This window comes from Physeter macrocephalus, unplaced genomic scaffold (genome assembly GCF_002837175.3).
Source record: "Physeter macrocephalus isolate SW-GA unplaced genomic scaffold, ASM283717v5 random_1709, whole genome shotgun sequence".
Classification (NCBI taxonomy): domain Eukaryota; kingdom Metazoa; phylum Chordata; class Mammalia; order Artiodactyla; family Physeteridae; genus Physeter; species Physeter macrocephalus.
Window position 1 is genome coordinate 1 of NW_021146484.1, and position 24043 is coordinate 24043.

Below are 24043 nucleotides of genomic sequence, written 5' to 3' on the forward strand. Positions count from 1 at the left end.
CTGTTTACTTAGTAACAATAACAGTTTGAAAGGCTTCAGGCTGAGAAGTTTATGTCTGCCATGGCCTGCTGGACCCCGCGTGGCAGAGGTAGTGGGGCCGTTGACAGCCCGGTATGCCAGGAATGGGGGCAGGAAGAGAGTCGAGTGGGTACTGAGACGTGCACCCTGCCTTGGAGTGCTTCGTCTGCCCTCAGTCTCAGGTCACATGGGCTGTTTGTTCTTAGCACTCCATCAACAGTCTTAGACCCATGTTTCCTGCTCCATAAATATTTCCCACATTCCAGGTTGTGGGCTTGAGTTTGGGTTTGGTTGGATAAGGGAGATATGCCTTTTCTTTCCCCACTTCGGCCTTTTATGGCCTCATTCTTTATAATCTTAGGAATTTTTCAGCTGTATGTATTAAGATGTATTTGCTTATAATGGATGTCAAACTCACAGCTATGAATACTTTTAGAATCAGAAGACCTTTAGAAAATAAAGTACAACTCTTTCCTTTGTAGTTGAAGAAAATTAGAGGGCTAGGTGATTTGCCCAAGGTAATACAGCCCATTAATGTCAGGTGGAGGGCAGGTTTGGAACCCGGTCTCCAGACTCCCCAGCACATACACCTTTTACTGGCATAGAGCAAGTTGGTGTGCTCGAAGCAATTGATTTACTCTTCTGCTTCTGAACTTCTGTTTTCATTTGGGTACCTGGTGGAATGCTGGGTAATAAGAGAGTCAAACCTGACTTTATTTAACAAAAGAAAAAGACCGTATTCTGAAGTGTTTGGAGCTATGTGACATAAACAGCAAAGGTGGTGACTTTTCTCCTTTCCTCATTGACTGATTACCCTGTTAGAAAAGTATCAAACTTCCGTGAACGTTTTGAAGAACTTTTCAATCAGCCTAGCAAAGGGAAACATCTCAAGCAACTCTAATACAGTAAGAGTGGGTTGTGGAGATGTGGGTGCTTATTTCCATGTGGACCTGGACTTAATGATTCCTGGTCACTGCACCCAAGTGTGCACAAACTCACTCTGTATTTGGGCAAGCAGAACCGCCCCTGTCATCAGCATTTCATAAACACAGAAGTCTCAGGTCTGAGAGAGGCCCCATGACGTACTTTTGGAATAGAGCCAAGCCCACAGCTCTTTTGTAGTTATTCCGCACAGTCTGCATCAGCCAGGCAGGCAGGCAGCCTGGGCTGCCATTTTCTCAGCTCCCCCCGCCTGGGCCCTGGAGAGCTTGTAAGGCTTGTAGCTCGTTGGGGAAGGCACCTGTGGTTATACCTATGCCATTCCTTCGGTTTCCTTGAGGGTATTGATGTCCTTTTATTAAGGGTTACATGACTTGGGGGCTGGAGTCCAAAGTGACTGGTCCAAAGAGAAACCCATGAGCTTGTATAGATGTCAAGGTGCTCTTGACAGAGAAGGAAGGAAGTGTGACTGAGCCAGGTTTCCTGTTCATTGTACCAGGGTTACCCTCTGAGGGGATGGCGGGGCAGGTGGCAGGTGGAACTGCAGGACCAGCTAAGGGTAGACTGACGGGCACTGAGTTCTGTATGGGTCAGGCTCAGTTTGGCTGTAGGGCATTTGCACACACACAGTCAGTTTATCATAAAATTCCACTGACTTCAAAATTTGTCTTTTTTTCCTGGCATCTCAGTGTCTGAAATGTTTCGGGCCTTTAAAAAAAAGTTACCAGAGAAAGCTGGCTTCGGGTTAGAACGTTCAGCAGATTAGCAAATGGAGCTTCAGCTCGAAGAATGCCATCTGACCAGAGGCAGCAAAGGCATCACTTCAGTCTCTGGGGACCAATAATCCTGCAGGCATCCGGAGCCCTCATGGTGTCATTCAGCTGCAGCAGTGCCCTTACAGATACTCATTATGACCATGTGTATCCCCGAATAGCTGTTAGATGAGGCTCGTTTTTTTACTTGTATCCCCGAATAGCTGTTAGATGAGGTTCGTTTTTTTACTTGTATCCCCGAATAGCTGTTAGATGAGGTTCGTTTTTCCAATTGAGAGCCAGAGAAGTGTATAAAATATAAAATTTTATGCAAATGTTAGGCTCTTTTTCAAGGGTTAATATAAGCGTTTTGAAAATTCACATGGTGCTTCTGGCAGTTACTGGGCAAAGTGGTGTCTCTACCTTGGGAGCACCTGATTGATCTTCCTTAGAACCCTCTAGTACTTGTCTCGTAGGCTTTGATTTCTTTTTCCCCCCTCCTTTTGGCCTTGCCTTTGGCGCCTCAGCATGTTTATTCATCACCTTTGGGTAAATCTGTAAACATTGAAGCCACCTCTCAGCTGCTACTCAGTGTCTTAGCCTGAAGCTTCCCTTGACCTTCGCTCTCTGTCTGAATTCTGAATGACAGCTGGGGAGAGTGCTCTTTTTACTCTGATGTCACCATTTTGCTCCTGCTTTGATGGAGCCTGGGCCTGGGATAGCTTGTATGGACCTTCTGCAAGCAGCCAGGACCCTTGACATGTTTACTGAGTGTGAAGCCCTGCCCCACCGTCAGGACCTGTCCCACACCAGGGGCCTGACCATTTCTCCATCTGTACTGAGGAAGCCTCAGAACCAGCTCAAAGGAGTTGGGAGTTGCGGTTGTTGATAATTGCCCTTTAGACAGTTACCTGGGTCACACATTTCTCCTAAAATGTGAAAAAAAAAAACAACCCCACGCTCCTTCGCATTTTATTGTACCCAAGTATCATGTGTTTGTATACGTATATATTTTTTAACTAAGAAGAAAAATAACCCTGCCTTTGTAACGCAATCCTTTTAACAAATTGTTTATTGTTGTATCCAGGTAACAAGCATGGTAAGTATTTTCACCAAATTGAGTATTCTGTACTTTAGCTGTGCTTGGCCGACTTTTTGGCTAGCTGTGTGTTATCAGCCTTGGCTTTTTTAGAAAAGACCCTTTTAGGAGAAGGGGAAACCACTTACCTGGTAGCATCCCCTGTGTCCTTGGCTATAGAAAGAACCCGTCTAGCCTTTGACCCAGGCGGGGATACCTGAGAAAGCATGCCCCCCGCCAGCATGCTGCTTGGCCCCGTCATCGCCCTGCCTCATCGCCCCGCCGCCCCGCTGCTTCTGAGCCTCCCCACCAGGTGTCTGCCAGGCTCCCAGGCCGAGCACACAGACGGGCCTCCCGGCACTCTGCGATGGTCCTACCCCAGATCCACAACCACGCCTCTTCTCTCACCCTCCTTCCCCATCTGTGTGCTTGAAAGCAGGGCCTTTCTTTCCCTCTCCTCGAGTCTGTTAAGTAATTGGAGACATCTCCCTTTGGAAGCTGGAAAAATAAATACGTGGTCCACTCTTCTCAGAGGCTTCCCATTCTGTTGGAAAATGGATTAAAAAAAATTTTCGTTTTAAACCTTGCTACTGGGTGTTCTCAGTAAACGTTCAGAGTTACAGTAGGTTGAGTGTGTTTTTGGCCTTCTGGCTGTGTTTATTTATCTGTGCATGTTTTGCTCTTTTGGCCTTTTTTGTGGCTCTGTATTTTAGTCCCTGTGCTCGTGGCTGTGCCTGTTTAAGCTGCCCGGTAGCCGTGTGTTGTGTATTAATTCTGTGTGTCACTGTCACCTTCAAGGATCAGACTGCAAAGGATAAGGCCCTGCAGCACATGGCCGCCATGTCGTCAGCCCAGATCGTATCAGCCACTGCCATTCACAACAAGCTGGGGCTGCCGGGGATTCCACGCCCCACCTTCCCGGGGGCGCCGGGGGTAAGTCATGAGCTGGATCCATAGTGATGGCCCCTGAGCGCATGGGGTCCAGGTGGCCAAGCACAAAGCCATCCACCTGGCACTTCTTGTTAATTGGGTCAGGTGTAAGAGAGGGTAAGGACCATTTTGTGGCGCCCTGTTGCTGAGTGCAAAATGGTGAAAGAAAGGATGGAGCTAGGGAGAGGGAGAGGGGGAGAGTAAGAGAGGGAGAAGGAGAGGGAAGGAGCTTAGTCCCTGAAGACATGGAATTAAGTATCACTTTTTTGGTGCCCTTCCAGGTTGTCATCTGCCTCTTCAGCTCTATCTTTTTAATCCTGGCCCTTGGTCTCTGTTCCTGTGTCCTCGGGGTCACTTTGTGGCAACTGACCCCTAAAGGGACAGAAGTATTCTATTATCATTTTCATTTTGCACCTGCCAAGGGCTGAGAAGCTTAATGTTATGATCTCATTTAATCCTCAAAATAATCTTAAATGCCTCTTACTGTTATTGCCATTTTACAGATGAGAAAACTGGAGTTAATTAGTAACAAAACAAGAGTTTGGGTAACTTGATCATAATCACTTGGTTAGCGATGTCAGGACTCAAACCCAGGGCTCTCTGACTCCCTTGACACCCTACTGCTTTTCCAGCAGGCCGCCAGTCAGCAGGCACCAGAAGGCTCAGGAAAGCTCACGGCAAAGGAGGCGTCTCTACTGCTGCTCCGAGCTCCTGGCCTCTTGTTCTGAGCTGTGTCCTCTTCCCCGTGCTGGGAGCTGTGGAGGCACATGTTACACAGGAAACATTTCAGAATGGAGGGAGGAGGAGAAGGGTGGGTAGGCACATGGGTAAAGCAGTCAGATGAGATATTTTTGAACCCTCTGCAGTGCACCCAGATTTAAGTTGGGTGTCAGGTGAACGCTGAAGAGCTGCTGCCTAGTCCCTGCCCTCCGGGAAATTTTCTGGAAGAAAAGCCAGAGGGAGCTGTAGGTTGCAATCTTCTGCAGGGCAGCGACCATATCTGCATTTAGGGAAGGTCACTTTGCAGCTGGTGGATGATCTGAATCCACTGTCTTTAGCAAAGATTTCAGTGCATAGACATCCTGAGCAGTGCTTTGAGGTGAACTCATAACCCTGAAGCTTTTTGCATTTTGCCTTCCAGTTCTGGCCGGGAATGATACAAACAGGACAGCCTGGATCCTCACAAGAGTAAGTTTGAGGAGGGGCCAGCCGTGACAACTAGGGGCTGGTCACAGCCCACCCCGGGTAGAGGTTTCCTGGCACCAGACTGCCTGCAGGCTTGGAGGAGAAGGGAGATTTAACCTGAGATCACCGAAGTCATCCCCCATTGTTATCTACTGAGGCCAATAGCAGGAGAGAGACTGCTCAGATCCGGGAGACGTGTAAACACCTCACTCCCACCTTAAGTATTTATGGTCGTGCAGCTGGCAACAGGAGGAGGGTCTCCATCCCTTCATGGCTTTGGGGGTCAGAGCCTGGGGTCCTCTTGAAAGTGCTTGCTTGAGAGAGGGCAGTGGAGGTGATCCTATAGCCCATTTTATTCCGGCTTTCCCTGTAGTGGGGGCAGCTAATAGAAAATCCTACTGATGCTTTGAGTGCAAGGGAAGCAAGCTCAGTAAGCTGGAAGATAAGGGCAGTCTAGGGATAAAAGCAGAAAGGAACTCCTGCCCATATAGTCTCAAAAGAACTAGAGCTATTTGGCCCAGAGAAGGACAGCCTGAAACGTGTCCCAATCCTTGCCTGGAAATGGTGACCACCGACCTCGGTCTCTGCAGGGATCAGAAGAGAGGTTCAGAGGTAGATATCACAGCATGTGCAAGGCAGGCTGACGTCTGTCCAGCTCGTCCCCCGGAACTGGCATGAGGTTTGGTGGTTTGGTCCCCAGCAGCCTGCTGGCCCGTCTCAAATGGACAGCATACCTGGGTCTCTTGTCTTGGCAGAGGTCTGCCTGGGCTGTGCTACCACCTGCAGACAGGGAACCTTACGGTGGCGAGGCCCCCAGGTGGGTCCCTAGCCCTGGGAGGCCAAGGCCAGGCCTGGGAAGTAGCCGCTGCTGCAGTCGTGGTTTCTGACTCTCTCTGTCCTCTGTCTCCAGCGTCAAGCCCTTCGTGCAGCAGGCCTACCCTATCCAGCCAGCGGTCACAGCCCCCATTCCAGGTGAGTCTCTGCGGGACCCTCTTGCTTTGTTCCGCAGCTGCACACCCTCCCTCACTTGCAGAGCCATGGACGCCCCCTTCTCGCCGGCACCCTCCTTAAGGCAGGGTTACCCCGGAGCTCAGGAGGGTCAGGGGGGTGTCCCCTCCCAGGTCCTGATTCGCCTCGGTCATCTCTAGAGAGCTCTTCTGATGGGCTTTTAAAGAAACAGGAAGCCTGATCACTTTCACTCAGGACCGTGGGTCATCCTTGGAAGGGGAAGTTGCGTGGTTCCTCCCTCGTCATAAACAGGCCACGTCGGGCAGTCCCAGTCTTGAGGGCAGATAGGGTCTTACTCACCCTTTCTCAGAGAAGTGCATTTCAATTCCGAGCACACTTTTTTAAAGGAGAGCTTACACGGAAGCCCAGCCAGAAACCGGGGACCCAGCCGGCCTGCCTGCCTCCCACTGCACGCATGCGCAGAGGCTCACTGGGACTCTGTTAGAGACTCCCCAGGCTGCCGTGCATTCGCTCGTCGCCCTCTGCTCCGACACCACGGAGCATTGCAAGGGAGTATTCCACAGTGCTGGTGACTGCAGTCTTAGGGAAGGAGATGGTTGAGCACAGGAGGTCTTTGTCGCCTGTCTTTCCTGTCTCACAGGAGATCTTTGCCAGCACCTGCTTCCACTCTTCGTCACTCTTGCCGTGGTCCCCAGCGAGGCCCCTTTGCCCAGGATTAGGTGTCCTCACGCCACAGCCCTTAACCTGAGCTGGTGCTGGCTTTAGAAAGAGCCGTCACGTGCATTGCGCTTCTCCGGCTGGCCCTGCCTCTGGGATCCTCCGCCAGAACCCACCACTGCCTGGCTCAGCTCCGCCCCTGACTCTGGTGGACAGGCCTCTTGGCCTTTCCTCCTGGTAGGGCCCTGCCCCGGGGTTGGCCTGAGGCCCGAGGGGAGGTGAGCGGCCAGGTTGAAGGTGACGATCGATCGGTATTTCAGGGTTTGAGCCTGCGTCAGCCCCAGCTCCCTCGGTCCCGGCCTGGCAGGGCCGCTCCATTGGCACAACCAAACTCCGCCTGGTGGAGTTCTCAGCTTTCCTCGAACAGCAGCGAGACCCAGACTCGGTGAGTGTGCCCAGAGAGGTGTGTCCTGAACCCAGGGTTTGCCCCTCTTTCCCTGCCCTCAGGCCTGACAGGTAACCTGTGTGAAGCAGACCTGGGGGAGGATAGCGGAACAGCCCTTCAATTAAGTGAAAAGGTATTTCTGTTGACAAAATATGTGGAAATTTAGAGCTAAATGGTTATGGATGCTGTGGACTGCAAACTCCAAGGATTGCTGGAGCTGTAGCGAAGGACCTTAATGGGCTCTTGCATGTGGTAAAATGTAACATGTTTTGAGCCCTGCCCTGTGGCTGGTGCTGTGTGCAAAGCTTATAGATAGGATCACATTTTACCCTCACAGAACCGCATAAGGGTAGGTGCTCTGTGGTACATGAGAAAACAGAGAGGTTAAATAATTTCCCTATAGCCACACAGTTAATAAATATCTGACGGATTAGAGATTCAAACTCATGTCTTTAAAACTCAAGCCTAAACATTTAGCCATTATTCTATACTTCTTTTCAAAGCTGTGTCTTCTCAAGATAGCAAGTTACTACCTTCTGAAGGAGAAGTAACAGAGTAGTACTTCAGCAATTTGAGGTAGAATGTGATGCATTATAATACCATAAATACCAAGAACATTGGCATCTGGACTCTATTTGTCGCTTTTCTTCCTTCCCATTTCCCCGCCCCATCTAGTGTCCACCATCCCCCTGTTTCTCAGCCCGGCCCACCATTTCCCCTGCATATGTGAGCCTCCCTTCTTTCCCACCCGACAAGCCCAAGACCCTTTCTTCACTCCCACTCCTTGGCTGTGATTATGAGCATTGCATCTGCATGTGGGTGAGCCCAAGGCAAAAACTAAAGAAATCAGGAGTTTGTCTTTGGGAGCTTTACCAACTCCTTTCCATATTTTGTACCTCACCCCACCCTGCTGATCTCGGGGGCTACCAAAAGCACACAGGTGCCATGCTCTCTGGATATTTGCCACCTTGCTGTCATTCTGTTACCAGGAAAAAGCATCATGAATGAGTTCACCGTCTGTTGTGAGTAACTTGGATACAAACATCTGGAGGTGACCTCTCCTGGGAGTATTTGTACTTTGGCTCGCTGGAAAGCCTCTGATGGTAGGATGGGGGAGACCCCACGGGTAGAGTGGTTTCCACCGGCCGTCACCAGAGTGGAGACTCGGGAACCCACGTGTGGCCCCCTGACATTTCTGTCTATGAATTGTGAATTCTGGGAGCTGGTGGAAAAAGAGAGCCTGCTCCAAAATTGGGAAAAAATGAAGAAAGAGATGTAGAGTAGGTCATTGGGCCCATTGAGGCAGGTAAAGGAAAATGAGATTATTGAGAACAGGGAAGAGAAGGCCACCTGGATCACTCTTCTCTAGTGTCTGAGTGGCTTTACAAGAAGGATGATGGTGAGAGCTTAAATCCCTGTCTGTGGGAGCATTGAAATAAATAACCAAAAAGATTACCTTCCTGATTCTTTTCTTCCTCCTCTGTCTGAGAAGTGTAGATGGTTCTTTGGCTGAAGGCTGGGCTTTGGCCCAGATTGTGCTTCTGCTTTCTGTAACTTGTGTTTGTATGACACCTCATTGCTCACAGAGTACATTGTCGTTGGTTATTTCATTTTGTCCTCGACGTGCTGGTGAACTGGATTCTTTTTTTCCCCATTGTACAGATGAAGAAACTGAGGCCCAGGCACATTAAATGACTTAGGATATTTAGCCAATAAGCAGGAGGACCCGGAGTTCAGATCTTCTGTTTCCATGTACTCTTTTCACTACTGGGAACCACCACCAATTGTGAAGGTCTCTTGGATTGTGTATTCAGTCTGTGTATCTCCTGTATGAGCAAATCTCTCTCTTTGCTTGTGACCATTTTTTTAAGGAATAGAACTCCAAGACATTGGGAAGCAGAAGTCCCAAGATGTTAGTTGTTATCCTTGTTACAAGACTCAATATAATGTTTTATCACACACACACAAAAAAAAAACAAACAATTTTTTTTTTTTTAATTTAAAAAGCCTGTGGCAGCCCCCTCATGTCCTCCTCAGTTATGGACCTGTTAGGGCCCAGGATGACCACTTCCTCTTTTTCCTGTTGTTGGTGTTAATTGGGCTTCACACTGTGAATCACCGACAGATTCGTTCAGTTCATTCTATAAACATTTATGAGCACTTGCGTGTTCAGGGCGCTGTACCGAGGAGGGGCCCGCCCAGTGCTGCACAGCCAGCCACTGACTCTGCCCTTGGGCGGAGGGGAGTGACGTCTAGTGGGGGAGGCACACGAGGCGATAGTCACACATGAGGCCACTGCAAAGTGTGGTGACTGCTGGGGAGGGAGAACGCTGGGTGCTGTGAATGAGGGACAGGGAACCGGGCAGGCTTCGTCAAGGAAGCAGCCCTCATGCCAAGAGGTAGAGCATCGATATGGGCAGGGATGAGTAAGGCAGAAGAGCATTCCAGAGGCGATGACTCTGATGTAGATAAAGCAGGAGGTGAAAGCTGGTGAATAGTTTAGAAAGGCAGGGCCCACCAAGTCCTTGGAATAGAGTCCAGAGATACATGTTTCATGTATGTTCGGGATTACACTTAAGACTCTGAACGGTTCGCAGTTTGCAGGGCAGAAATTGAGACGCAGATGTAGAGAACAAAGGTATGGACACCCGGTGGGGGGATCGTGGCGGGGTGGTGGTGGGATGAATTGGGAGATTTTGATTGACATGCATACACTAATATGTATAAGATGGATAACTAATAAGAACCTGCTGTATAAAAAAATAAATAAAATTCAAAGAAAAAAGAATCTGAACGGCTCAACTAGATTTGACCTTTTACTGATGAATGAACAGGTTTGGCTCTTTAGCTTAGACTCTAACACGTGACTTTAATGGTGACAGATGTGATAAACTAGAGAGTGAATTTCCAGAGTAGCAGGGACTTAAGGGAGACCACCCTGGACTGAGGACCAGGCAAACTAGATTCTCCTCTTGGCTTTGTTGCTCCCCAAGTGTGCCTTATGTCCTCTTGGGCGACAGTACAGGTAGAAAAGGGTTCAGACCTGGCCACAGCCATTGACTAACGATCTCTCCAAGCCTCTTCTATAGAAAGAAATAGAATTACCTACCTCATAGGGCTGTGATAAGGATGAAAAAAAAATCACACTGCACCAAGCTCATTAATTTATTTGCTTGGTTTTTGCCAGCACTACCCATGGCCCCATGATTCCAGTGAACCTAAGCCATTGCAAAGACGTAGGGGGAAATGTGTGTACATGTCTGTATGTAGACAGAGATTTGCAGAATCCAAAGTTGAATTTGTTTAGGACCTTTAATTATTTGTCACTTTGTTGGCTTCCTTATCAAATTAACATGCTTAATGTTTGATGTTAAATTTTAAGGGTAATATATCCAAATTTGTTTAAATGTACCAGGTGAGTTTATTTTAGATGGCTTTAAATTTCCCTATAGTTGGAAGTCTGAGAGCCAAAGAAACCATTCACATGCTACATGTTTTTTCAGTGTGACCTTAGACCTCAAGGGCCTTTACATGTTCATTGTAACAGCACCTTATGTTTGCAAAATAAAGCACATATTATATAATTTGAGAGGCTGGTGCTTGAGACTTGTCAGAATGCTCGTTTTAAGTAATCTTGTGAATTCTCCCCCATTTCAATTAGTCGGCCACCTCTTTTCATCCCAGCTATGCTGGAAATTCACTCTTCAGTTTACCACGTGTCACCTGCTACCACTAAAGATTCTTCACAATTCTGCCACCCCTACCAGCAGTAGTACTGGTGATAGCCAGCACTGTCTTACCCAACCCTATGACATAGCCTGCCCAGTATTAGGCAGCCAGCTGACATTGGAAATGGGATTCAGATCCAGGTCTGTCGATTCCATATCATGAGACCTGTAACCAAAGGTTCTCGGGTCCAGTTGTATCTGATGTGAGTACCTGTAGCCAGCCGTAATCTACAAGGAGCTAAGGGAAGACTAATCTGGGGGATGAGCGCCCCCTGCTGGCTCTGCATCATGTGTAAACCAGACATTTCCCGGAGTCGGTGTTTGTTGATATTGGTGGAGAACCAGCAAGTCAGTCCCTCTGTTACCTTTGGCTCCACTAGAAGCTAAGAGAAAAACAGCAGAGGGTGAAGAAAGGAAGATCTAAAAAACAAAGACTATTTTAGAAGTGGTTAGTAATGCTTGAAAGTACACTTTCTACACGATTTCAGTGTTGCATATCAAAGGACTTTGGGTGTTAAGTGCAAGATCCTCCACCCAGGGTGGGCTTTTTAAAAGGGCCTCGCCTGTAATCAGGGCCCAGTTCCTGGAGACCTGAAGCAGCTGCTCCTTTAGAGAAATGAAAATCCGGCCTTGATGAGCTGTAAGCTGAATCCCGTGTGTGCATACACAGTGGTTTTCCTGATAAAGCCTGACGGGATCCCTCTACCTGCTCCCTGGGGCAGGGCAGGTTCCTCCAGCCGCCCCGAAGCTCAGCCACATCTTCCCAGGCAGAGGTTGTGTATTTAATGCCTACCGTGATCTGGATTCCAGAACAAGCAGGGCTGTGAGCTGGAAGAGAGTGTGAGTTCGGTTAGGTAGGAGTTACACAGCTAGAGAAAGGCAAGCTTTGGGATGGAGAGGGCGGGACAGGAGATAATTCTCTTTAGATTTTGAAGGAGCAGTATCTTGGGGAAGAAGAAGTTCCATGATGTGGTACAGGAGCACACCTGACCAGGGAGACACCTCCGCTAGTTGCGTCCATCACGATAACCTCCAGCATTGGCTGAGCTGTGTCCCAAGCACTGCGTGCCGAGCATTTGACACAGGCACTGTTCTTACGTCCCATCTCTCAGTAAGGGAACGGAGGCTCAGGAGCATTAAGGTACATTATCAAGTTCCACTGCCAGGAAATGGCCGTGCCATGGTTTGGCTCCCCTTTGTATATTCACCATGTCACTGTACTTTTGAAGAAATTTAAAAATCACTCAGATGCAAAAACGGCTGCCCTTCAAGGTCTGAGCTCCCCAAGCACAACCTGGATGTAGCAGGCCCTTCACACGGGGGCAGCCAGTGAAGGAAGGTGATCGGGACATTTGGAGAAAGAAAAGTAAGGACACTTGATTTGGACTCCACAGGAGAGAATTCCTGAATGATGCCCAGGCTTGGACGATGGCAGTTCCTCAACGAGAAGGTGAGGAGTTTTGCTGCCTGGAGTGACCTGGCCCCTTATCTTTATTTCTAAGTGGCTGGAACAGCCTAAAAGCATGGGACTTCCCCAGTGCGGGGAGTGAGTTAGCAGTCTTCACAGCCTGAGGGAACCTGAGTTCTCCCCTCTGGGGGGAGTCTTGTCCCTCAAGTTCTACAAATATATTCTGCAGACAGCCTGATTCTTTTCCATACAGGCAGTTGGTTAAATGTGGACCCCAAGGATGATTTCATGGTTTTATGTAGCTTCGTTCCAAGGCCTAAATTCATAGATCAACTGAAATTCCTTTGTCAGATCTCACAGATCCTGACTTTGGTTTGGAAAATGTGACCAGTGCAACTCTGAGGAAATAGGACATTGATGAGGGCCGTGGCAGAAAGAAGAGTCAATTGTTTTGTATGGGAATTCAGTTGGAGAAGTAAGATCAGAAGCAAGGTTTAGATTCCAGATTGCCAGGAGGATCCTCGCCTATATCCTAGACAGAGTGGAAGAGGGCAAGTTCTCTTTGAAGAAGCTTCTAAGCCCTGCATTGCCTGCTAAGGGGGTCGCTACATCTCAGAGCGGGGTTGTGTTTTCATAGGAAACAGCTCTTTGGGGAGATTTGGTTTCTGGTCCTTCAGAAAAGAGACTCTTTCTCTCCCCCAGTTCATGGCTCGTATGTGGCTCTCATTAATAGTTAACCTGCATCCTAGCATCTGTGTAGCTCCCTAAGGCTCACACAGAACTGTCATGTTTCCTGTTTCGTTTGACCTCACACTGACCCGTGAGATGAGCAGGCCAGGTGTCATCTCTGTTCAGATGAGGACACCACAGCCCAGAAAGTTTAAGCAATTTGGCTCAGGCCACACAGCTCAGAAACAGCAGGGCCTGGATTCTAACCCATGGGTTCTTCATGTACGCATCACATACTTGAATAAATGGTCAGAAAGTACATTTGGCCTTCCAGGTCCTCAGGAGGACTGCAGTGGGTCTGACGTTGGCTGTGCTCAATGTTCATGCTTCTGCCTGCTTTTTCTCCTACGTGTTACCACGTGTGGTCTTCCAGTAGGGCGTGGGACATGGAGTGGGCTCCAGTGCTGGAGGTGACAGGTCGCTGTGGTGGGGTGTGGCCTTTCCCACCCTGTCCTGCGCGACTGCCAAGCTGTGCAGTCAGTGTGTCGGCTCATCCATGCCAGCTGCACCCTCTCGTAGCAGCAGTGGGTGGTTTACTCTCCATGTCTGAGCTTCTCTGGACGCTCACCCTCTTTATTCATGACCATTTGGGGATGAGGCAATTGAAAGCATCTGGAAACCTGGGTTTTATAGACATTTCACAGAGGCCCAGCCCAGGGCCCGCCCCCCGCCTGCCTTCCTGGTCGCTGTCCCTGTACTCAGCCAGTGGGCCTTAACAGCTGCACTTGTGTGGGGAAGACACACTTCTTTCTAAGAAAACAGCAGCCGCTCCATGGAGATGGTGGTGGAAGTGGGAGGTGGGGTGAGGGGCTGCATCCTGGTGTGAGATCCAGGAAGGAAGGACCGATTTCGTTCCTTGTTTCTTGTGTTCAGTGATGTTTCTCTCTGGGAAGAGCACAGGGAAGGGAGGAAGCAGCACCAGGGGGCCAAGTAGCCAGAACAGGGCTGGTGCCTCTGGACCAGCTAGCTGAGGAGAGAGCCTGCTGGAGCGTGAGCCCAGGCAAGCTCCTCTCCCCAGGGACTGAAGACGCAGGCCACTTTCCGTGGCTTGGTCCTGCATCCACTCCCTGTCCCTGCAGGGCCCAGGGGCCGTCACAGGTTGCCCAGGCTGTGCTGGGGGGTGTCTGAGCAGACTGTCCAGGCAGGAAAATAACAGGGAGCAAATGTAGGTGATTTGTCCTTGTTCTGTTTCAACTTGTACACTAGCATCCCTTGACATGAGTTATTTGTCTTGGTTTCTTTGAATTCCTAAGTGGATTATAATTTTTCTCCCGGTATTATTTGACAGCAGTCATTTTTCAAGGTTTTACTGCGTTCTTCAAATACTTGGAATTTTTGGAATAAGTTTAGGGAAAGACCGCCATCTTCAGGTCAGACAGTGTAGTGCAGCGTTGGGGTGTGTCCAAGGGAGCCTCTCAGATGCCAAGGACCAGCAGATTCTTAGGGCTTTCCCTTTCCTTTTGCATAGAAAGTGAACTGCCTCATCAGAGGGCTCTGGACTAGAACCTATTAGCAGCCCTTTCAAAAAAAAAAGAGAAAAGAAAATTAAACCCCAGTGGCCACTTTGGGAGTTGCTTGTTCTGGTTTGTCTCATCTGCAGTAATGGGCAACCGCCCAGACTGCCCTAGCCCCACTTGCGAGGACAGACTTTGCATTCTTCACGGACGTGCCTTGGGGGTAGTTCAGGGGCCGGACCCCTCAAGGCCTCACGCACACATCACCCCTACCTCAGCTACCCTACAGTACAGTACATAATGGCAGTGTCGGGACAGTAGAAATCACCAATGTGTCTGAAACTTTCCTCTCTTAATTTCTGCTTTAATTTTTTAGTATTTCCATTTCGTTGCTGTCAGAGGAACAGCTATAATTTCAAGTAATCTCACCCGAAGCACAGAAACATCGTGATTATTGGGGAAAATAATAATAGCAATGATAATAATAACAAATTACATGCTTGGCACAGCATTGTGGATTTTCCACGTGTGATCTCCTTTAAGCCTTGTGACGCTCCTTCGAGGTAGGTACTATTATTATCCCTGCATTACCGATGTGGAGAGGGCTGAAAGCGCCCCTCCCAGATGACTCAGCTAGGAAGCGGTGCCGGCACCAGGACTCAGACCCAGACCCTGTCTGGTGTTCAGCCCTCCTCCCCTGCAGCCTCCCTAAGCAGCAGAGAGAGAGGGAGAGCCAGAGACCAGGAAGGAAAGTGACCTCACAGAACAGCTTTGGAGGAGGGGCAAAGTCCTTTGTTAATCCCCCAGGGTAGCTAAATTACCCTTCACAAGTCACTTTGGGGAGATATTAGGATTACATTTACCTTTATCACTGTTTACAACTGCCGTGAAGAATAGCTGGAGAGATTATAGCAATAAAAAGAGAAAATGAGCATTTCCCCAAGTCAGAATAGAAATCTGTGTATTAAGATTGTGTCAGGGGCTGCTGAGCCGTGCGACATCTCAATCCAGGGAGGATTGTGCCGGTGCAACATCAGTCTTTCTGGTGAACCTTGCAGGCAGACAAGGGTCCAAGCTCCTGCTCAGTCATCCCGAGTATTTGAGCCTAGGAAGGCTCTGTGATCTGACCAAGCTCCTTTTAGGTCCAGGGAACTAGCGGCCAACTAGAATGAACATCCTGAAGCACGACTCTGTGTGTTTTTGTTTCCCTTTGTAGTTCTTTCCTCACAAAACTCCATGATGTTCCAAGATAGTTCTGGATTGGCTGTTTATTTAATTTAATAAAGTAATAGATGTGCTTCGTGTATAAGCCAGATCACACCCCATGCATGGCCTATAAGGAAGAGCAGCCATCCCCTGCCCCCTTGCCCTGTCTCCCACCCGCCAGTCCTGCTCCTTAGGAACAGCTGCTTGCGGCCTTTTATTCCTTGCTTTGTGTAGCATCTCCGTATTTATATTTCTAAACAGCATGCTCCTACTATGTATCTCAATCCCTCGATCTGCAGACATTATCTGTGACTTCTTACTGTGGAAGACCAGGACTCAGCTCTCTGAACTTAGCACATCCTCACCCCCCCAGTATGGTTACATCACAATTTTTGGTTTAATTAACACTCAGTGTTTCTATTACAAACCTGTGCAAATTTTGTACACAGCATGGTTAATGTGTAATGTGTTAGAACCATTTTCTTGACTGTAAAACTTGTTTTTTCTAAGGTTTGTCATTGCCTTTTTATTTGTTCAGCTTTTACATACCTACACAAATTCATCCTCCACATTTCTAACAGAATTCTCAAACTCTTCTCCAGATGGTCAGCTAAGTCAGGGAATCTCTCTAGTCCCTTTAGGAGCCCTCCAGCTCCCCGTCCCCTCTGGACTGGCTGCTGTCCAGGTCAGCAGCCCAGCTGCAGGCCAGCGTGTTCCTTTCACCCCTCTTCTGGGTTCCGGCCTCATCTCCCCCCTTTTTTGATTTACTCCCTCATTTCAAAAGAACATATCCTCCTATTGCTACCTCAGAGTAGTTGCCAGGAAGGTCGGTTTTCTGAAACCTGACAAATCTGAGAGTGTGTTCTATTCTCACATGTGATGGCTAACTTGGTTTTCATCATGGTTTGTACGTTAGGCTTGTGAAGCTTTGTTCACATTTTCAAGGTAAATTCCACATACGTTCTGCTTGCTAATGAATCACACTGTATGTTTAGTGCTGGAGAATACGGCCATCCATATGAACAGAGCAGGTAAATGCTGATTTAAGTCATGGGATGTACAAGGGGAGGGGATGTTGGCTGTCCTTAACCTCAGTCTTCTCTGTGAGAATCTTTGAGAGCCTGTATTTAATGGGCAGCTGATGGTTCTGACTACAGAGGCAATAAGCTGGCTCCATACATTCGCTTTGTAGGTTCTTTGAAGGGAGGCGCTTTGTACTATTAGCGCATGGATTCCCTGTGCCGCCACAGTGCCTGGTATATGACGGACCTTAGGTGGGCCGATTCGTTCCACGGAAATCCACGAAAGAAATATGCAGAGTGAGCACCTTTTCTGTTGTTGTCATTGATATGTTGATGATCAGCATATCTACGGCGTGCCTAGGAGACTTTCTTGTAATTGAACAAGCCCGTGTTGACCTCTCTTTTCGATATCAAGGAAATTTAGTCTCAGGCTTTGGTAGACATGACTCACTGACATTCGCCCCATTTCTGCGTGTACATTCCCCACACACTTGGGGTTGTTGGTTGTTGTTATTTTTGTTGTTTTTGTAAATATTTGTTTTCTGCCATGTAGAATAGAACTGCCCTTTTTTGGTTTTGTGTTCCACCTTTAGTTTGGGGGAAACCACCACTGCTGGAAAGAAAATGGGATTTATTGGGGAAGGAGGAAGGGAAGTGAGGTATCCACCCTTGTCTTCTTCTCTTATAAGGAGATCTGGCAGGATGGGAAGTAGAGCCTCACCAAATAGTTTTTAGGGTTTTAATTTCATTAAAACTTGAACCCAAACATATCAGGTAGACGTCTTCTTTTCAGCCTTCTAGATTTGGGTGCAGAGGGATTCCTCACCTAGCCAGGTTGAATTAAGGAGAGAGGGGAGGTCTGTTTGTCCCACTGCTGTGGCCTCCAGGATGCCTTCTTTAGTCCTTTGTATTCTTAGAAACAAAGTCACCTCTTGGCAGGAATAAAGCCACTCAGATGCCAACAGTCAGGGTTTGGTTTCAAGTCACCAGCCTTGGGGAGGCAGTGCCCGATTTCCTTTGGCAAAGACAGCCTGCCCATGCTCAGTTCATTTCAGCCACTTGGGCACTGAGGTAACTCCTCAAAATAGAAACCTCTGAAGACCCTAATATCTGATGCATCTGTGAATAATTATGTTTGTCCCGCATTCTAATTTCATTTCTCAGAATTTTGAAAACGCTATTCAGCTTTTTTCCTCTTTTCTCAAATCAACTTTCAGAAAAAGCAGATCTGAGTTAGAAGGATCTAGGCATTTATATTTTCTTCTGGAGACAGCGTGGTTGATGTTTGCAGCAAATGCATGGGCTGTGGCTTTGATAGATCCAAGTTTTATTCTTAACTTCAGGATTATTTCTGGATGTGTGACCTCAGGCAAATCTGTTCATCTCTGAGCTTCTATTTCCTCATCTGTAAAAATGATTTTAATAAAATCTGCCTACAGTGTCATTGTGAGGCAGTGACCCTGAGGTCATTGTACAGAGGTCACATATGTAGAAAGCACATTGTACAAACACTGAGTGGACACAGTTCTCTTTCTTTCTGTAGACACAGGTGAGAGGCCCACACCCCGAGCAGCTTGTAATGGGTGGGCTGTAATCAAGGATCTGAACAGTCATGCAGCTTCACCACTTGCTCCCAGCTCTTGGCTTATTTGTGTTTATTTTTCCATCGCTAGGCAGGAGGGGTAGCTAAAGTAGGAAAGTTCTTTTGCTTCTACCCCAGGATCTAGTTAATCTCACATAATACACTGCAACAGTAGTCATCTTAGCAGCTGTGATTTATTGAACGCGTCTTGTCTGCTAGGCCCTACGCCGAGCACCCTCTGTGCATTATTTCCTTTAATCTTCCAACCTGTTCTGTATGACAGTCATACATCCCCATTGTACATATGAGAAAACTGAGATTTCAGGTTCTTGTCTGGCTCCAGAGTGCTTTGTGCTCAGCACCTTGATTTTCAGCTGTACTTTCATGGTCCCCATTGAAGAACGGTAGATTTTACCCTCCGGTCGTTCACCTTCCTGATCTCTGACACCTGGAGGTCCGGGCTGTGGTCCCTGAGTTACAACAGTTTTAACTTCACCCCAGCTCGGATTCCCTGGCCCATGGGAGCTGGCAAGGCAGAAGATCTGGGAGTGAGGTGTGCTCAGCAGAGAGACTCTGATTCTATTCACAGGTATACCCAAGGCTCTGCTTGTATTCCATTCTTTCCCGTAAACTCACTGCCTACAGATGCCACAAGAAGTGACAGAAATGGTGCCTCTCAAAGCCGGGTAGGGCTGGGAGCTTGCTGCAAGCAAGGTTTGGATAATAAGGGTTGGGTGATGGACATGGAGACAGCCAGTTGTCTGGATAATGAAGGAACAACGCCTTTTGCCCTCTGCTCCTGTACCGGTAACTAGAGGCCCAGCAGAGGGGCCAGGCACGAGGCATCACCTCCTCATGCACCTCCTCATGTCTGAGGGCCTTGCACCAGTGTTTGTGCTCCCAGCTTCACCTGTGTTGTTTTTTATCCTTTTACCGACTGATGAGACTGGAAGCGCCTTAGCAACAGTGCCCCATACATTTCTGTGGGCTTTGGTTTGCTTATAATTGAAAAGATGATGTGATGACATTTGAGAAAATTTTTAAAAGATCAGAGGTGCTTCACCCCTCCCTATAACCTCACTTCCCTAACATGACAATGGCTTCTACTTTATTTTAAAAGTTTTCTTCCAGCACAGCATATTCTGTTCCCGAGTGGCTGCATCCAGGTCTCAGGCCATCCTGAAATCCACCAGACAACTGGAACAGAGGCTGGGTCCATGTCAGAACTTGACGTTCCTCTTTTTCATTTCACCTGATACCTTTTAGGGTTTTGGAAGCCTTGGTAATGATAGCACTCTGATGTTGAGCAGGAGAGGGGCTTAGCCCTTTCCCAGATGGTGCTGGGCCCTGGCCACACTCCCTGTATGTGGACAGCTGGCACCAGATGGGGTATTGGGCCTCCTGCCCTTCCACATTGTGGCCAGAGATCCACAGCGTGTGGGTAGCAGGTCATGAGTGTAAACCAGCGCTTCCTCAGGATATATTTACAGGGTTTTGTGAGCAAACAACTTTGGGCTATAGAAAGTTACACAATGTTTCTCTTCCGCAGTGCTTTTAACGTGTTATATTCAGATGCACCTCGAAGGAGAGAGGTTTTATGAGACATAATAGTAGCTAACATTTATTTAGTGTCTACTGTTTGTTGAATGGAGGAGCTCCACTAAGCTCTTAATATGCAGTACATCATTTAAACCCTATAGCACTGGGACTTCCCTGGTGGCGCAGTGGTTAAAAATCGCCTGTCAGTGCAGGGGACACGAGTTCAATCCCTGGTCTGGGAAGATCCCACATGCTGCAGAGCAACTAAGCCCGTGTGCCACAACTACTGAGCCTGCGTGCCACAACTACTGAAGCCTGCGCCTAAAGCCCGTGCTCCACAACAAGAGAAACCACCGCAGTGAGAAGCCTACACACTGCAACGAAGAGTAGCCCCCGCTTGCCACAACTAGAGAAAGCCCGCGCGCAGCAACGAAGACCCAACGCAGCCAAAAAAATATTTTTAATATAATAAAAAATAAATAAATAAGCAGAAAGATTTAAAAAAACAAAAATAAACCCTATAGCACCCTTGGGAGGCAGGTGCCATCACTGTCCCCATGTTGGAGGCTGGGGGGACTTACCCAGTGTCATAGCTGGTTGGCAGTGGGCACAAAGTTTTGTGCTGGACCAGGCTGAGTGCACACTCCGTCTCAGCCAGTACACAGTACTGCTGGCGAGCAGCTTGGGGCAGCCTTCTTTTATTTGGGACTTCTCATTCCCTGTGGAACTAGTACTTGGAAGGACTCTAGTTGGAGAAATGCCGGTGTAAACTTGAAAAGTGAATAGGGACTGGTGGGCGAATACTGACATGGGTTTCTCTTGTGAACCCTGTTGGGTTCTGAGCTCCCTGGAACCCCTGTATCCCAGATGTCTTTGTGTCACATTAGGCTGGTCTTACTGCCTATTTAGCAGGAGAGGTGGGCATGGGGGTGCTGGAGTGTAGAGTTTAGGCCAGTGGTTCTCCAACTTGGCTGCATATTCGAATTCATCAAGGGAGCATTAAACATTACTGCTGCCTGGCCTCATTCTCAGAAATGCCAGTTTAGCCTGGGTGGGACCTAGGCATTGATGATTTTTAAATGCTCCGTGGTGATTCTGCTGCATCCTGGGTGAGAACCACTGGTTTGCCACTCTCCTTTGTGGTCCAGTTACCATATCTTATACTTCAAAGCAAGGAGAAGAAAGAATTTCCATTTGTTAGTTAAATGACTTACCAGGGTTTTGATTTGTTTGTTTCTGTTTTTGTGAATGAGTGACTGGTCTTTTTTTACTGGTCCCGTATAGCCCTGCACCATGAATCCTCTCCATGATCTATACCCATGACTCTAACTTTGCACTGACAGTCACATATTGACCAGCCCTTTTGCAGAAGTTTTAGATTGGTTACTAGGGGGACTCGTGAGAAAGACACTCAGCTCTCTTATTCCTGATGGAAGAAGTAGGTGGGTCCCGTTGCTCAGAGCACTGCATTCATGCTGTTGCTAGGGGAGCTGAAGTGACAAGTGCATTCTGGGTGATGGCGTTAGCTGACCACACCCATACTGCTTATTGGACTTACACTGTAAATGATGGGCTCCAAAGGGTGTCACTGTCATTTTCAGTTGAGTCAGGTAAAACTGGATAACAGAATTGTTTCTAGGTTTGGTAGTTGGGTAACTTAAGTTGTTGTTTCCTACTGTGTCTACAAAAAGACTTTTTTAGGCACTTGGGAAAATATATGCCCTTGTAATAATAGGCAATGATTGTTTTAACCCTTAGCTGTAATGGCTTTTCTTAATATCTTCATCTTTTCGAAGGCACAGACCCGAGGCTATTCAAGGCGGAATTCCGGGATTTCGAGACTACCACTCTTTATGCAGCTCAAGATGGATGTGTCCCAGGTTGATCAAAGGGTTTGTAATGGGAATGTTTCTGTTGGTTTCTTACAGTACAACAAACACCTCTTCGTGCACATCGGGCATGCCAACCATTCTTACAGTGACCCATTGCTCGAGTCAGTGGACATTCGTCAGATTTATGACAAATTTCCTGAAAAGAAAGGTGGCTTAAAGGAACTGTTTGGAAAGGGCCCTCAAAATGCCTTCTTCCTCGTAAAATTCTGGGTGAGTAAGACCTTGCTGTGATTTCAGTGGTTTTTGTCTGAATGGTCGCATCCCGCACTTGAGGGCAGAACACTGGCTGTGGATTCCCGCTGACTGATCTGCAGGATCGCCAAGGGATCACAGACTCACATCCGTGGGCCGTCCTCATGCTGGCCTTGTGGCACATCCATGTGGTGACCCAGATGGCATTTGCTGTCCCTGCCAAAAAGACACAGGCAGCTGCTTGGGCTTCAGGGCTCTCTCATGCAATGACAAGAAACTTTGCAGATGGCTGGGGTCACAATGGCAGACGTGAGGCACTTCGACCCTCTTTCTGTTTGTTCTCACACCATTAAGCAAAGCGACCTATAAATTCCACTGGAGCGTAGGACCTGAGGCAAAGAAGGGGCTTGGGTGGAGCTAAAGACATGCTTCAAGATTTTATAAGTGTCAGAGAGAATACAAAATGGCTCTGCCCATTACGTGCCTCATTTGTGTTTTAAAACACCAAGGGCACATTCCCCCAGCTGCTGGGGCTTCCTGCTGTCCCCCGGCCTCTGAGGAGAGCTTTGCTGTCCCTTCTCCACTAGTCAGGCCCAGGCCAGGGGACTGCTGTTGGGTCAGGGATGTCACAGCAAGCGTAAGGATAATGTGTGTGTACTGGGGACTTAAGAGCAGAGGACCTGCTGGCACTGAGCGTTTATAACTCCTCAGGCTTGACAAGAATAAAAAGAAAATGGCTTCAAATGTTTGCGCTTCTGAGCGTGGCATTAAAGGCCCTAAAAGAGCTGGTTCCGGGTGTTTCCCTTGCTGTCTGTCCTACGGCCAGCCTTTGTGTGTGAGTGGGTGGACTTTTTACTTTTCCTCCTTTCCCTCCTTCTTTTGAGGTGGTGGCTTCTTTATTGTAGCACCTTCCTCACTTAAACAAATGGTTGATTTTTCTTTTAGTCCTATCGCGTTGTGTGGTTACTCAGTTCCCATGCTGTGTCATAATTATTTGGAGGTGTGTCCCACTCCTCTCTGGACTCGACTGCTTCCAGGCACCTTATTCATGATGGTGGCTACACTGATTGAATGCCTGCTGTGGACCGGGAGCTGCGCTCATGCTTTACATGCATTTTATCCAGTCTTCCCAGTGTTACCTGGAATTTGCCTCATATCCAACTAAGAAAACAGAGACCCAGAGATTACAAAGTACAGGCTGCACCAGGGTGGGGACCTGGGGCTTGAAATCAGATCCGTTTGACTATAGTGCCTTTGCTCTGTTTCCTGGCTGCTTCATGCCCCCTGGACCCCACCCACAGGGTCTGTCAATCGCTCTCCATATCTGCGAAGCTAAGCAAGCGCCTGGCACAAAAAAACTCAACAAATGGGGGAAGCAAACAGATGAAGTAAGGAAAAATTCATATTTTAAATTCCTTGGGAGGAAATTTACATATTAAATTTAATTCGTTTAGTTTTTTTTTTATAATCCTTGCATGGTAACTGGATTTCATTTGTCATGCTTCCATATTGAATTTGGATTGTGGAAGTAGCCTTCTACTTAATTTAATGTTCTCGGGATCAGTAATACATGTGGACACCCTGAAAAAGCACTTCCTTTTTCTAAACAGTCACTTCCTTTTTCTAAATTAGTGGCTGCCACCTAGTGACTTGAATGGTGGCTGGGGGTCAGTTGTTACACGATAACACAGCAGTTTTCAAAGGGTGTTCTACAGACCCCTAGGGATTTCCTCAGTATCCTGTCTATGGGCTGACAAGGTCAAAACAATTTTCATTATGACACTGAGATATTATTTTCCTTTTGAACTCTGCTGATGTGCGCATTGATGGTTCAAACATAATAGGGTAAAACTGCTGAAGCCTTGGATCAGTCGGGCCGGGCTGCATGCACAGTTTTTGGGGGCTTTTTTTTTTTTTTAATAAATTTATTTTTTATTTATTTATTTTTGCCTGTGCTGGGTCTTTATTGCTGCGTGCGGGCCTCTCATTGCAGTGGCTTCTCTTGTTGCAGAGCACGGGCTCTAGGCACGCGGGCTTCAGTAGTTGCAGCACACGGGCTCAGTAGTTGTGGCTTGCGGGCTCTAGCGCACAGACTCAATACACGCGGGCTTCAGTAGTTGCAGCACACGGGCTCAGTAGTTGTGGCTTGCGGGCTCTAGAGCACAGGCTCAATAGTTGTGGCGCGCTGGCTTAGTTGCTCTGCAGCATGTGGGATCTTCCCGGACCAGGGATTGAACCTGTGTGTCCCCTGCATTGGCAGGCGGATTCTTAACCCCTGCGCCACCAGGGAAGCCGGCACAGTTTAAATATAAAAAAAA

The 24043-nt window shown here is 47.9% G+C and overlaps 1 protein-coding gene across 2 annotated transcripts; it reads left to right on the forward strand.

The window, feature by feature from the left end:
- The first annotated feature begins 1164 nt into the window (after positions 1-1164).
- On the forward strand, positions 1165-23816 carry LOC102990242 (transcriptional enhancer factor TEF-1). 2 transcript variants are annotated; one of them, XM_028486698.2, is made up of 6 exons: positions 1165-2808; positions 3586-3720; positions 4859-4905; positions 5813-5874; positions 6849-6973; positions 21570-23815. In XM_028486698.2, exons 1-6 carry the CDS (start codon positions 2806-2808, stop codon positions 21762-21764), a joined length of 567 nt encoding a protein of 188 aa, XP_028342499.1. In that variant the 5' UTR covers positions 1165-2805; the 3' UTR covers positions 21765-23815. The 2 variants fall into 2 exon arrangements, with proteins under 2 accessions (XP_028342499.1, XP_028342500.1); XM_028486699.2 differs by lacking the exons at positions 1165-2808; positions 3586-3720; positions 4859-4905 and adding an exon at positions 5562-5719 and having other exon boundaries at positions 21570-23816.
- The last annotated feature ends 227 nt before the right edge of the window (positions 23817-24043 follow it).

What these genes read in the sequence shown, in the direction of transcription:
- LOC102990242 (XM_028486698.2), top strand. An exon ending in CAGCCTGGATCCTCACAAGA is followed by an intron (nt 4,906 to 5,812) that starts GTAAGTTTGAGG and finishes CTCTGTCTCCAG; the next exon opens with CGTCAAGCCCTTCGTGCAGC. An exon ending in AGCAGCGAGACCCAGACTCG is followed by an intron (nt 6,974 to 21,569) that starts GTGAGTGTGCCC and finishes GGTTTCTTACAG; the next exon opens with TACAACAAACACCTCTTCGT.